Below are 13,107 nucleotides of genomic sequence, written 5' to 3' on the forward strand. Positions count from 1 at the left end.
AATAATAACCTCAGCCAGACATGAAGCCAAGTGAGCAGAGCTAGTTCCTCAATCTGTCTTTCCCAGAGCTAGATTTGGGGAATTTTTTCAACACAGTTTCAGTTTAATATAGTGCAAACATGCAATTCTGGGTTAAGCAGAGCTAATCATGGATTCTTAACAGTGCTTTCGGAACCTAGTTAGCTGCCCAGATTTGACGGCTGTTAAGATACCTGGGCAAACCTTGTAAATGTGATTTGTATTCTGCAATTTGTCATGTTTAGGATGGGTAACACATGTGAATGACCAAGAAGCCTTCTGTCAAAAGCATGTCTGTTTCCCAAATATCCCAAGAGTTCAATTTACAATAAAGACGACTTATGATTCAATATAGGCTAATGCCTGGTATATGCACGAGGGTAGGTGGGGGATGCAGGTGGCGCTGTGGGTTAAACCACAGAGCCTAGGACTTGCCGATCAGAAGGTCGGCGGTTCGAATCCCCACGACGGGGTGAGCTCCCGTTGTTCAGTTCCAGCTCCTGCCCACCTAGCAGTTCGAAAGCACATCAAAGTGCAAGTAGCTGGCGGGAAGGTAAACGGTGTTTCCGTGCGCTGCTCTGGTTTGCCAGAAGCGGCTTAGTCATGCTGGCCACATGACCCGGAAGCTGTACGCCGGATCCCTCGGCCAATAAAGCGAGATGAGCGCCGCAACACCAGAGTCGGAGAAGCAAAAGGAGGTCAGGGATGGCCTCCAATTACCCCAGGATTGGCTTGATGGGGCAGCAGTGGGTACCACAACCCGGGTGCTTTGTCTCCTTCCCTGGAAGTTTTTAGTATTTATTTTGCTATTTAGTTGTCAATGTTTGTACAGATGGTGTGCTCTCTCTCTCTCTCTCTCTCTCACACACACACACACAAAATTAGTGGTGCCTCGCAAGACGAAGAGAATCTGTTCCGCGATTCTCTTCGTCTAGCGGTTTTTTCGTCTTGTGAAGCAAGCCCATTGACGGCTTAGCGGATTAGCGCTATTAGCGGCTTTTAGCGACTTAGCGGATAAGCAGATAAGCAGCTTAGAAAAAGGGGGGGGAGGAAAAAAAAGTCGGAAAAACTCGCAAGACATTTTCGTCTTGCGAAGCAAGCCCATACGAAATTCATTTTGCGAAGCACCTCCAAAACGGAAAACCCTTTTGTCTAGCGGGTTTTTCATCTTGCAAGGCATTCGTCTTGCGGGGCACCACTGTTCACAGTCATTCAGGTAAGAAGTCTCGCAAAGATCTGTGGAACAGAGAGCATCATGGAAAGTTGCATATCACAGGCTCTAGTCTAGGACTGTCCAGAGACATTAAACTCACAAACAGCAACATGGAGGATACAGGCTGCCTAAGAAACAGCTGCCTTCAGTAGCAGAAGCAGAGTGCTATCAGTAAGAACGGACAGTGCTGGAGAACCATAAGGGACACAGGAATAACTTACAGCCCAAGAGCCTAGCAATAATGCAGCCATTCAAAACTAAAACCCAAGGTTTTAACGGCCGACGAACAAATCTAAAATACGGAACCCAGTTAGAATGATGCTCCCCTTTGTCTCCCTCTCGCTCTAAAAAGAGGTTGTGGTGTCAATCAGAGTGACCCACCTGTTGAAGACCAACAATATAGCTATTGCAGATTTGTGCAAAACGAGGAAATGCAAATTCAAATCCCACCTCTGACAGTGCGCAACCTTGAATATCTCTGTATCTCTTAGTCCATCCTATCCCTCAGGGTTGTTATTATTCTGCAACCCTTGGGCTACAGTGGGGATGGGGAATCTGCGGCCCCCCAGATATCCTCCAACTACATCTTTCATCAGCCCTCAGCAGCATTATGGGAGTTGTAGTCCAGCAACATTTAGAGGACCAATGGTTCTCCATCCCTGGGCGATTCGTTTTCTCAGAAGCAGGTAGAAGGGGAAAGAATCTGGGTGCTCATTGTGGCGTTTGCCTCCTAGGTTGGTCATAAGGGAAGGGTTAAAATGGGTGTGATGTGATTGGCCAGTGAGAATGCAAGGGGGGAGTAAAAGTTAGAGTGGGAGCTGTTTGAGAGTTGGTTGAGGTTTGGGAGTTGGAGTAGGAAAAGGGAGGATTAGGCAGTGGGTTGGTCGAGTTGTGTTGTGAGAGGCCGAGAGGAATTGTTAGAGGGACTCAGTTACAGTGGTGCCTCGCAAGACGAAATTAATCCGTTCCGTGAGGCTCTTCCTATAGCGGTTTTTTCGTCTTGCGAAGCAAGCCCATTGACAGTTTAGCGGATTAGCGCTATTAGCGATTTAGCGGCTTTTAGCGATCAGCTGTTAAGCGGCTTATCAGCGGATCAGCGGCTTAGGAAAAGGGGGGGGGAAAAGGGGGGAAACCCGCAGGAACCCGCAAGACATTTTCGTCTTGCAAAGCAAGCCCATAGGGAAATTCGTTTTGCGAAGCGCCTCCAAAACGGAAAACCCTTTCGTCTAGCGGGTTTTCCGTCTTGCGAGGCGTTCGTCTTGCGGGGCAACACTGTAGTTGGAATAAACAGTTTGGAGTTGTTAGGAACTAAGATTAAGAAACTGACAAGAGAAAAATAAACTGAAACCATACGCTTGTTCCTGCATTTAAAAATAAACTTGATTATTTGTTAATGTTAACAACTGTCTGGACTCCGTGTGTCCCCGTGAGAAGCAGGGTGGCGGCAGCGAAAGCAATCTCAGTGGTGGCACAGGGTCAATAGACCGTCAAACGTCCGGGGACCCTGTGTGATCGCCACACTCATTCACCACTGACAATTTTAAACCTGGGTTTGTTCTAGCACCTGGGTTGCCGATAAGAGCACAAAGAATGTAACAGGCTCTCTCCACATAACAGATTGCCACTTTTCTTAACATAAACCTTGTAAACAGCCACAAACCTATACAGGGAAGTTTCTGCAAAGTGGAAAGGACTTGCATAGTTTCTCCACCCCACCCACCCCCAGATTATCAGTGTGCCATTAATTCCTAATCTAAGTAATATACTGGGAAATGGGGCTAGTGCGTTTTTTGTGGAATACTTTCCCCACAAAATACTCCACTGCGTCAATCTCTCCATTCCCCGCTCCCAGCGCAAATATTTTCTCCTTTGGTTCTTTTCTTTAAAAGAAAAACTGATTAAATACAAATCCCAATTTGCTCCCCTTTCTCTATCCACTTTCTCCATGCCAGGCTCAATTGTATAAACTTCTATCGTGTTGCCTCTCACTTGTCTTTTCTCTAAAACTGAAAAGTCCCAAAAAAGTCCCTTTCTGCCCTTCATCGTTTTGCTGGCCTTTTTCCCTGAAATTTTTCCAGCTCCTTTTTGAGAAGAGGCGACCAGAACTGTATATAGTTTTGTATAATGGCATTAGGATATTGGCAATTTTATTTCTGATTCCTTTCCCTAACAATCCCCAGAAAGGAATTTTCCCTTTTCACAGCTGCCACATCCTGGGCTGACGTCTTCATTGAGTTACACAAATTATGCGAACAATCTTGCACAAAGTTGTGGGCTTCTGTTCTACTGCATCCCCTGTCTTGTAGTAGCCTTGAGCAGATCTGAAGCATCTGCTTCTAATGTTAAACTAACCACAATCCCATATTATTTTACATTTGAACTCTGGGAACTGTAGTTCACTTAAGCCAGAAGTGGCCCAACTGCCCACCTTGGCCTAATCTCATGGGCGGGGGGGGGGGGGGGGGATGAGATAGAAGAGGACTAAATTGAGAGGAAAAGGTTTAGGTTACAGTGGTGAGACTGCTATACAGTGGTACCTCGGGTTAAGTACTTAATTCGTTCTGGAGGTCCGTTCTTAACCTGAAACTGTTCTTAACCTGAAGCACCACTTTAGCTAATGGGGCCTCCTGCTGCTGCCGTGCCACCGGAGCACGATTTCTGTTCTCATCCTGAAGCAAAGTTCTTAACCTGAAGCACTATTTCTGGGTTAGCGGAGTCTGTAACCTGAAGCGTATGTAACCTGAAGCGTATGTAACCTGAGGTACCACTGTATGAGCCAAGATGGAAAGACACAACCCTACTCCACTATAAAAGAATGGCTGTTAAAACTACTGGAATTGGCTGAGATGGCAAAGTTAACATGTTTAATTAAGAGAAAAATCATTACGGACATTTGTTAAGGATTGGAATTTTCTTATGGACTTTTTTGCTCAGAAGAGAAAATGAACTTGTAATATCTGGATTTGAAGATTGAAAAAAGACTGGTTTATAGAAGACAGAATGGTTCAGTGTGAGAAAATAAGATAGGAAAGCTGGAAGCTAAATGGCACCTTAAACCGAGGTTATGGGCACAGCAACGGAATGTCTAGGCACACTTTTTTATAAGAATACGAAGCTGAAAATGAATAAACTGCAGCTAAAATATTATGTTTGTTTTTCACATGGCCCAGTCCTTCTCCTGCCCACCCACCCCCCAATATTCTTAAGAGGGTCTCTTCTCCAGTCTTCAGAGTAGCTGGAAGTGGGGAGGCAGAAAAAGATCACCCTTTCCTTCCACTCTGCAGTTTTAATCTGAAATCTTCGGCGCAGTACTGCGCCCGGAGCTCAGAAACTGCTTGCCCTAATGAAATTCCCTGTTGCAAAATCCGCCTAGAACAAGGGGAGTTTTGAACACTAGAACTGGTTGGGTCTTAAAGAATGAATATCATATGTAGCTGCAGGACAGAGAGCCAGAAGTCCTTTAATTTTCTTCTTTATCCTTTAGTTTTTTCTTTCTTTTCCTTTTCTCTTGCTTTCTGTTTCCTTAGGATTCTGTTCTCCTTGTCTTTTCTTTCTTCTGACTTTGTTCTCTTTTAGACTAAGCAGCTGCTTTATCTCTGTATATCGTACAAAGATACTTTATAATGGGGGGTGTTTTTGTATATCTTTGAATAAGTATCAATACATTTATTTATTTGTTAAGAGAAAGGAAATGGGGTGTGCAATCACTTTTGGCTCCAAAGCCCCCAAACAAAATTACCCCAAGGGAATGTGGTGCTTGACAAAAAAAACTATTTCCCACTGCTGGTTTCAATTATAGCCAGTGATGAAAATTAACCATGGATTTATCATTTGTTTGAACTAACCAGTTTGAGCTAACCAGAGTTCCTCTACGTTCAGACGTAGCAGGGAGCTCCAGTAAGCTTAGGGTTGTGTCTGAAAAGTCCCCAACACAACAATGGCCATAAATAGGATGCAGATCAAACCCTCACTGCAACACAACTTGCAAGAACCGAAAATCAAATTAAATTAAGAATAGAACTTTAGCCACAAGCAAGCATTTAAGTTTCCATAGCTGGACAAGCATTTCCTTAAAAAGAAAGTCAAAGTTGATTAAAAACAGTTGTATGCTAGTTCCAGAGTTCTAGGAACCCCTACCAACCTGACATTTCTTAAACTGGGTTTCAGTTTCAGAGTCATTAATTCCACTTCTCAGCTATTTACAATCTTCAGTGCTGGAAGTCAACACAGCAACCTGTCATTTGATCCTCCTTCTCATGTCTTTAATTTTTCTTTTCAGCCTCCTGCAATCTTGAACCAAAGCTTTTAAAACTTCTTATCCACTGTGCAAGCTCTGTATCTTGGGCTCGGGTTCAAATTTTTACTAAAAAATTAAAAAACAAAAAAAAATACAGTAAGACAACATTAAGGGTCTGACAACTGCAAAAGCCAGCAAGTTCAAACTTAAAAAGTTCTCACTGAATCTACTTTCCAACTGCAAATGAGCAGAACAGGAAGACAAATTAAGTGCTGATGGTAACATGGCATTGTTTAGCTCAGGCATAGGCAAATTCCGACCCTCCAGATGTTTGGGACTACAATTCCCATCATCCCTAGCTAACAGGACCAGTGGTCGGGGATGATGGGAATTGTAGTCCCAAACATCTGGAGGGCCGGAATTTGCCTATGCCTGGTTTAGTCCCTGCTGCTTTAGGTTAAGTTAACACCTATCCATAGAGTGAGCTAATTCCCACCCCCCAAAAAATGACCCCTGAATTTTTGAATTGTATTGATATTGATGCTGCATTTTATGTTGCATTCTATGCTGTTTTTAAGTCGCATTTTAATCAATGTTTTATATTTGCTGTTAGCCTCCCTGAGCCCGGTTTTTAAACCGGGAAGGGCGGGTTATAAATAAAAATTTGTTGTTGTTGTTGTTGTTGTTGTTATTATTATTATTATTATAGTTAGAAACAACAACACACACACTTTTTCATGTTGGTCGAAGATTGTTGCCAGTGCACTTGAGCCTACCTTCTATAAGGAAAGCAGAAAGGAAGACAGTGCAAGGCAAGAATGGCTGAATGGCCTACACTCACTCACCAAGAGGAGCAAACTGTGATTGACAGCAGAGGGTGGCATTAGCTTATGTTATCATCTGAAAAGCAATTTCTTTGTAAGGTCTGTAGAACACATTTGGGAGGAGCAACAGCGATGTTTAAAAATGACGTAGCATGTGCATGTGCACGTTTATAAATATATACAACTCAACCGGATATATATGGAGGGGCTGGGTAGCAATTTCATAAATGCACTAAAACGTGCCGTATGAACTGGGAGGAACGTAAAGATATAGCACATGACCTTCGTAAGTTTACTGCAGCTGTAGGAACTAAAGATCCAGTGAGAAGGCTTAACTTTGAATTTCCTGTACATAGGGAATGAAGTTAAACCAGGCATAGGCAAACTCCGGCCCTCCAGATGTTTGGGACTACAATTCCCATCATCCCTGACCACTGGTCCTGTTAGCTAGGGGTGATGGGAATTGTAGTCCCAAACATCTGGAGGGCCGGAGTTTGCCTATGCCTGAGTTAAACCCTTAATGTCTTCCAAATGTATTTTTAATTATGTATCTAACAATGCAATTATTAAACAGCCTTTAGTCTACTGACCACTGATGAAGCAGACCACTAGCACAGCCCTACCATGCATGTGTTTATGACCCAAGGGTAATATTTAACCACTCTCACATTCTTTTGCAGTGTTTAGGGCACTGTCAGCCTATTCAAGATATTCTGCAAACCGTCCTACTGTTAACCATTTAACAGATTTTTTAAAAAAATTAAACACTTTTCTTGATATGTGATATTTAGTAAAAATCAAGGACAAGAACAATTTTTCACCAATATACAGGGATGGCCCAAAATATTTTGGCACCCGAGATAAACCACAAAATTGTGCCCCCCATCCCCCCGCCAGGGAATTAAGGGTGAGTGGAATTACAATAAATTTTGTGGGCTCATAACAATGATTTTCTTTTCTGATACAGAACAGATAAATCAACAAATTCCTGAAGCAAAACCTCTTCACAACAAAATTCCCACCACACCTTGATCTGACGATAGCACCCCTTATGCCCTGCTATTGCCTAGTTTTAATGCAGCACACTGTGGTTTAAATTGGATGGTTTTATTTTATTTTATTATATTCTGATTAAATTCTGAACAGTGCATTGAAGGCCTAACTGCAAGGCTCTTTAGCAAATGTTTTAGGCGCTATTCTAAATATTTAAAATTTGAATATTGAAAATCATATGCTTTTTTTTAAAAAAAGTAGTTTTCTCTAAATAATAGCACAAATCCAGAGGGACATAGTCTGCAATCCTATTACATTTCAACCACGGTATCCTACCATCTAGGAGGATTGGGAATTGGACTTTCGCTCCTTCCTCTTGAGCCATGTCCAGAAAGTGGTAATGGCCGGTTGGTATATGGACCCCTGTATGCTCAGGGCTCCGTCCTCTCCCCCATCCTTTTTAATTTACAGTGGTGCCTCGCAAGACGAAAAGAATCCGTTCCGCGAGTCTCTTCGTCTAGCGGTTTTTTCGTCTTGCGAAGCAAGCCCATTGACGGCTTAGCGGATTAGCGCTATTAGCGGCTTTTAGCGGATAAGCGGCTTAGCGGCTTAGAAAAAGGGGGGGGGAGGGAAAAAACCCCCGCAGGAACTCGCAAGACATTTTTGTCTTGTGAAGCAAGCCCATAGGAAATTCATTTTGCGAAGTACCTCCAAAACGGAAAACTCTTTCGTCTAGCGAGTTTTCTGTCTTGTGAGGCATTCGTCTTGCGGGGCACCACTGTATATATGAAACTGCTGGGAGAGATCATCAGGAGGGTTGGGCTGGGTGTCCACCAATATGCGGATGATACCCAGCTCCAGCTCTGGTTTTAATCGGAACCAGTGAAGGCAGTGAACATCCTGTGTGAGTGACTGGAGATGGTTGGAGGGTGGTCAATGGATTGAGGTTGAATTCCAACAATACAGAAATTACTATTTCTGGGAGACAGGGGGCGGGCAGGTGTGAGGGACTCCCTGGTCCTGAATGGGGCAACTGTGCCCCTAAAGAACCAGGTGGCACAGCCTTGGGGTCATTTTGGACTCACAGCTGTCCATGGAGGTGCAGGTCAACTCTGTATCCAGGGTGGCAGTCTGCAAGCTCCTTCTGGTACATTGGCTGAGACCCTACCTGCTTGCACACTGTTTCGCCAGAGTGATACAAGCTCCGGTTATCTTCTGCTTTGACTACTGCAATGCGCTCTATGTGGGGCTATCTTTGAAGGCGACTCGGAAACTATCGCAGCTGCCAGACTGGTGACTGGGAGCAACCACTGGGACCATATAACACAGTTTCGGAAAGATCTGCTTTGGCTCCCGGTATGTTTCCGAGCACAATTCAAAGTGTTGGTACTAACCTTTAAAGCCCTAAATGGCCTCGGCTCTGTATACCTGAAGAAGCATCTCCACCCCATTGTTCAGCCTAGACCCTGAGGTCCAGCTCTGAGGGCCTCCTGACAGTTCCCTCACTGTGAGAAGTGGGAACCAGGCAGAGGGCCTTCTCGGTAGTGGCGCCCTCTGTGTGAAATATGCGAGCTTATCTGAGTAAATATGAATAGAATTATATGGTTATATTAAATTCCATTGAAATTAATGGGGCATAAATTAGTTGCAACTAGCTGGTCCTATTGCTTTGAGTGACTTTCTCTGGATTTGGCCACTATCATTTCAACCCATGTCTGAATGGAATGAAATGCACAATTTAGAGTTAAATTTAAATTTGATTTGTACGCCACTTCTCCACAGACCACTATAATTACATAGCTCACTGCATCCCTCTGCAAATCCATGATTTGTAGGCCCAACAGTTGACCTACCTTTCATTTTCTAACATCTGTTTGCAAAGTCCAAAGAATTTTTTTCTTTTTTCCTCAAAACAAATGCTTGAATTCTCCTTTTTCTGAAAAATATATAAATGCCAAAAAAGCACAAGACTTATGAGTAACCCTATAAATTACAAACCAGCAAGTGTGTGAAATGAAGGGTAACATAACAGAACGGAGTCCCATGTTTTCACTTCTATAGAAGTTATCGTGCACAAATGTCTTAGGATTCTTAATCTTCATAATCTTCCCTGTGGGCACTGCCATTTAAGAGGCTGAATTTTAGTTTACTTTTGCTTTAACATGCAATGAACTATGGGTTTTTTTGTTTTGAAATTAGCATGCATTATGCAAACATTTAAAAACAAATACTTCTTAGAGATGGCATTGCTGACACAGAACATATGCTAGACACTTAAAAAAGTCTTGCACTCCTACTTGTAATATGTTCCCTGTGAGCTCTTAATTTCATCCCACTAGGCTACCAATTCTTCCAAGCACCTGAAGGTTGTGAATCATTTATCATTTGCTCCTTATACGTCTGGGTGCTTTAAAAACAATGATAACCTGGGTGAATCTCTTATTCCAAGTAGTTATTTAAAGCGCTCCAGATGTTAGCTTCCTCTTTTGCAAAAGCTCCACAAAACGTAGGAAAACAGCTAACGGACAAGATACTTCTTGTTACGGAGCCTAGGAGGTACTTGATGGTTTTGCCCCAACACTGACCATGTCATTGTGTTCATGTTAGCAGCAACCAAGAGGCACAGTTGACACCTGTCTTGTGAGTGTCTCTTTTGCAAGTTGCCTGCAAAGGCACTTTGATGACTGGATAAAGCAGACATCTGGGAGTAGCCCTGGATTAACATGTGCAAATGCGTTCTAAGTATGTCTGCATAGGATCCAATGTACTTCTCTGCCTGGTGGCTCATTTCTGTATCTAAGAAACATCACACACTTCAGGGGGGTTGACTGCATGAGGCCCGGGAGGCAACCCCCAACTCTACAAGTCTATGGCTCTATCTCATGGGTAGGCAACCTAAGGCCCAGGGGCCAGATGCAGTGCAATCACCTTCTAAATCCAGCCCACGGACAGTCCGGGAATCAGTAGAATGTGTCCTTTTATTTAAAATGCATCTCTGGGTTATTTGTGGGGCCTGCCTGGTGTTTCTACATGAGTAGAATGTGTGCTTTTATTTAAAATGCATCTCTGGGTTATTTGTGGGGCATAGGAATTTGTTCACTTCCCCCCAAAATATAGTCCGGCCTCCCACAAGGTCTGAGGGACAGTGGACCGGCCCCCTGCTGAAAGTTTACTGATCCCTGCTCTATCTGCTTTCAGGATTTAAAACGAAACATTGAGAGGGTAGCACAGAGCAGAGATGGCCAACTGAATGCCCATAGCTGCCAGGTTGGTGGCCCTTGTGTTGTTGTTGTTTTTTGGAACTAGAAGTCGCTTCCGTCACATTTTTCTGAATTTGTGGGTGGTCAATGGGTGGGTACATGACTGTGTGTGCATGACTGAGAGGGATTTGCTTGGGGAGGGAGAGGGGGATGTGTAGTTTGTCACTATGCAAAGTGTGAAAGTGTGTAAGTGTGAGAGTGAAATCGTGTGTCTGGGTTTATGTGTGTGTGTCTTCCCCCCGGAACTGGAGAATGTTCCCTGTTATTTGAGAGCAACAGTGTGTGTGTGTGTGAAAAAGCAATATTGTGTGGTGTACACAAATCAGGACCAGTAGGACAGACTACTTCCCACGACAAGCATGAAGTAGTTCAATGACCGTAAAAAGGTAAAGATAAAGGACCCCTGACAGTTAAGTCCAGTCGCGAACAACTCTGGGGTTGCGGCGCTCATCTCGCTTTACTGGCCGAGGGAGCCGGCGTTTGTCCACAGACAGTTTTTCCGGGTCATGGCGAAACCAGAGCAGCACACGGAAATGCTGTTTACCTTCCTGCCAGAGTGGTACCTATTTATCTACTTGCACTTTGACATGCTTTCGAACTGCTAGGTTGGCAGGAGCAGGGACCAAATAACGGGAGCTCACCCTGTCGCAGGGATTCGAACCACCGACCTTCCGATCGGCAAGCCATGAGCTCTGTGGTTTAGACCACAGTGCCACCCGAGCCAATGACTGTACTCTTATCTAATTTAGTTATGCCATGCCCTGCATTTGTGACTGGCACCCAAAGCATTCTCAAAATTCACAATGTGCCCACCGGTCCAAAAAGTTTGCAACTTCCGACACAGAGCTTCACAAGACACAATACCATGCAGGAGAACACACTTGAAAGGTTTCTTCTGCCATCCCACTAAAATATGGAAAACACTACAAAGGCATTTATGTTCAGGGAAGTTTTTAACGTGTGATTTTACTGTATTTTTGGTTTCTATGGAAGGCGGGGTATAAATAATAAATTATTATTATTATTATTATTATTATTATTATTAATCACTGCAAGTAAGGAGGAGTCATGGTCTTACTGATCCTTTGAAAGTTCAGCTCAGATCTCCAATCTACTTGCACAGATTTTTGAATAAAGGACTGAAAAGCACAAGTATAATTTTACTTACATTTATGTTTTGGCTTTGGGACGCAGGTGGCGCTGTGGGTTAAAGCCTCAAGCGCCTAGGGCTTGCCGATCGAAAGGTCGGCGGTTCGAATCCCTGCGGCGGGGTGCGCTCCCGCTGCTCGGTCCCAGCGCCTGCCAACCTAGCAGTTCGAAAGCACCTCCGGGTGCAAGTAGATAAATAGGGACCGCTTACCAGCGGGAAGGTAAACGGCGTTTCCGTGTGTGGCTCTGGCTCGCCAGAGCAGCGATGTCACGCTGGCCACGTGACCCGGAAGTGTCTCCGGACAGCGCTGGCCCCTGGCCTCTTGAGTGAGATGGGCGCACAACCCCAGAGTCTGTCAAGACTGGCCCGTACGGGCAGGGGTACCTTTACCTTTACCTATGTTTTGGCTAACATACGGCCACATGAAAGCAGGGTCTCTTCAAGGGTATTCCAAATTCCTTCCCAAAATTTTCAGATAAATAGCACAAAGGAACCAAGAAGAGATAAATAAAAGGAAGCAAAGGTTTCCCCTCTATTGCCAACGAAAGAAGAGGGTATGACTTCCATACATCCGTACCCGTCAATCACTGCACTCTTTTTGTTTCTCTTGGCGTCATTTCCTAAAAACCGGCGCTCAACCTATCACCTCAGAACAAGTTCAAACACACCTTGAACAGAGGGTTGTGTTTTTTAAAAAATAAATAAATAATATGAATAACTTTAAACATACTGAACTATTTGTTTTCACTGTGAGGAATAATGGCATCCACCAACTATTAAGACAGGGGGATTAAGTTCCCACCTGCTCAACGCTTTTCCCGTCAATCAGCTGATTTGAATAATTACGGCTACGCTGTAATGCCTGAAACGGTTTCAGACATGCAAACTGGTTCTAGAGCTGCACAGTTCGATCAGGGTCTACATCTGGGTTTCTACATCCATGACTCAAATAGAAATTTTAGGGAGCAGCGGAATGGCATCTTGAAAGATCATATTATTATTACACAGGCCAATCCCAGCTTGTTTTACAAAAAACAAACAAACCAACAAATAAAAACAAGCTAAGTACTTCAGCTGCGTTTTCCCAAAATCAAATTTGTTCTGTACTTCTGACATTCGGAAGCCACCTCAGAGCTAATTCGTCTGATCTGAGGGAGACAAACTTTCCTTTTCTTGAGACATCAACTTCTGAAGGTTTTCTCTGTAGTAAAGCTTTCACTGTGATTCATCTCCCCCTTAGCTAAACTTGCTATTTGTGGCAGAATAGATAAAAAGAAAAATGTTACGTTTAAAATCATCTAGTATCCCCCCCCCCATAAGTCCCCGATGCCATCTGAGCCTATTAAAATCACTTACAACCCAGCTTTCAGAAGCTTTCTGTGATTAAGTGCTAGAGGTTATTCTTGTGAAAC

General features: G+C 43.8%; 1 protein-coding gene across 5 annotated transcripts in view; it reads right to left on the reverse strand.

The window, feature by feature from the left end:
* CTBP1 (C-terminal binding protein 1) overlaps positions 1–13,107 on the reverse strand; it is a 55,202-nt gene that overhangs the window by 24,657 nt on the left and 17,438 nt on the right. Inside the window, exons 2-3 of one of the 5 annotated variants that reach the window (XM_079975340.1) lie at positions 9,139–9,221; positions 5,373–5,594 (exon numbers count right to left, since the gene is read on the reverse strand). The exons of 2 other annotated variants lie outside the window; for them this stretch is intronic. In XM_079975340.1, coding sequence (XP_079831466.1) covers positions 5,373–5,379 — 7 coding nt within the window. In that variant the 5' untranslated portion in view covers positions 5,380–5,594; positions 9,139–9,221. The remainder of the gene's footprint in view (positions 1–5,372; positions 5,595–9,138; positions 9,222–13,107) is intronic. 2 more of the 5 variants (XM_079975342.1, XM_079975341.1) reach the window with 2 other exon arrangements.

This window comes from Podarcis cretensis (assembly GCF_951804945.1).
Source record: "Podarcis cretensis genome assembly, chromosome: 5".
Classification (NCBI taxonomy): domain Eukaryota; kingdom Metazoa; phylum Chordata; class Lepidosauria; order Squamata; family Lacertidae; genus Podarcis; species Podarcis cretensis.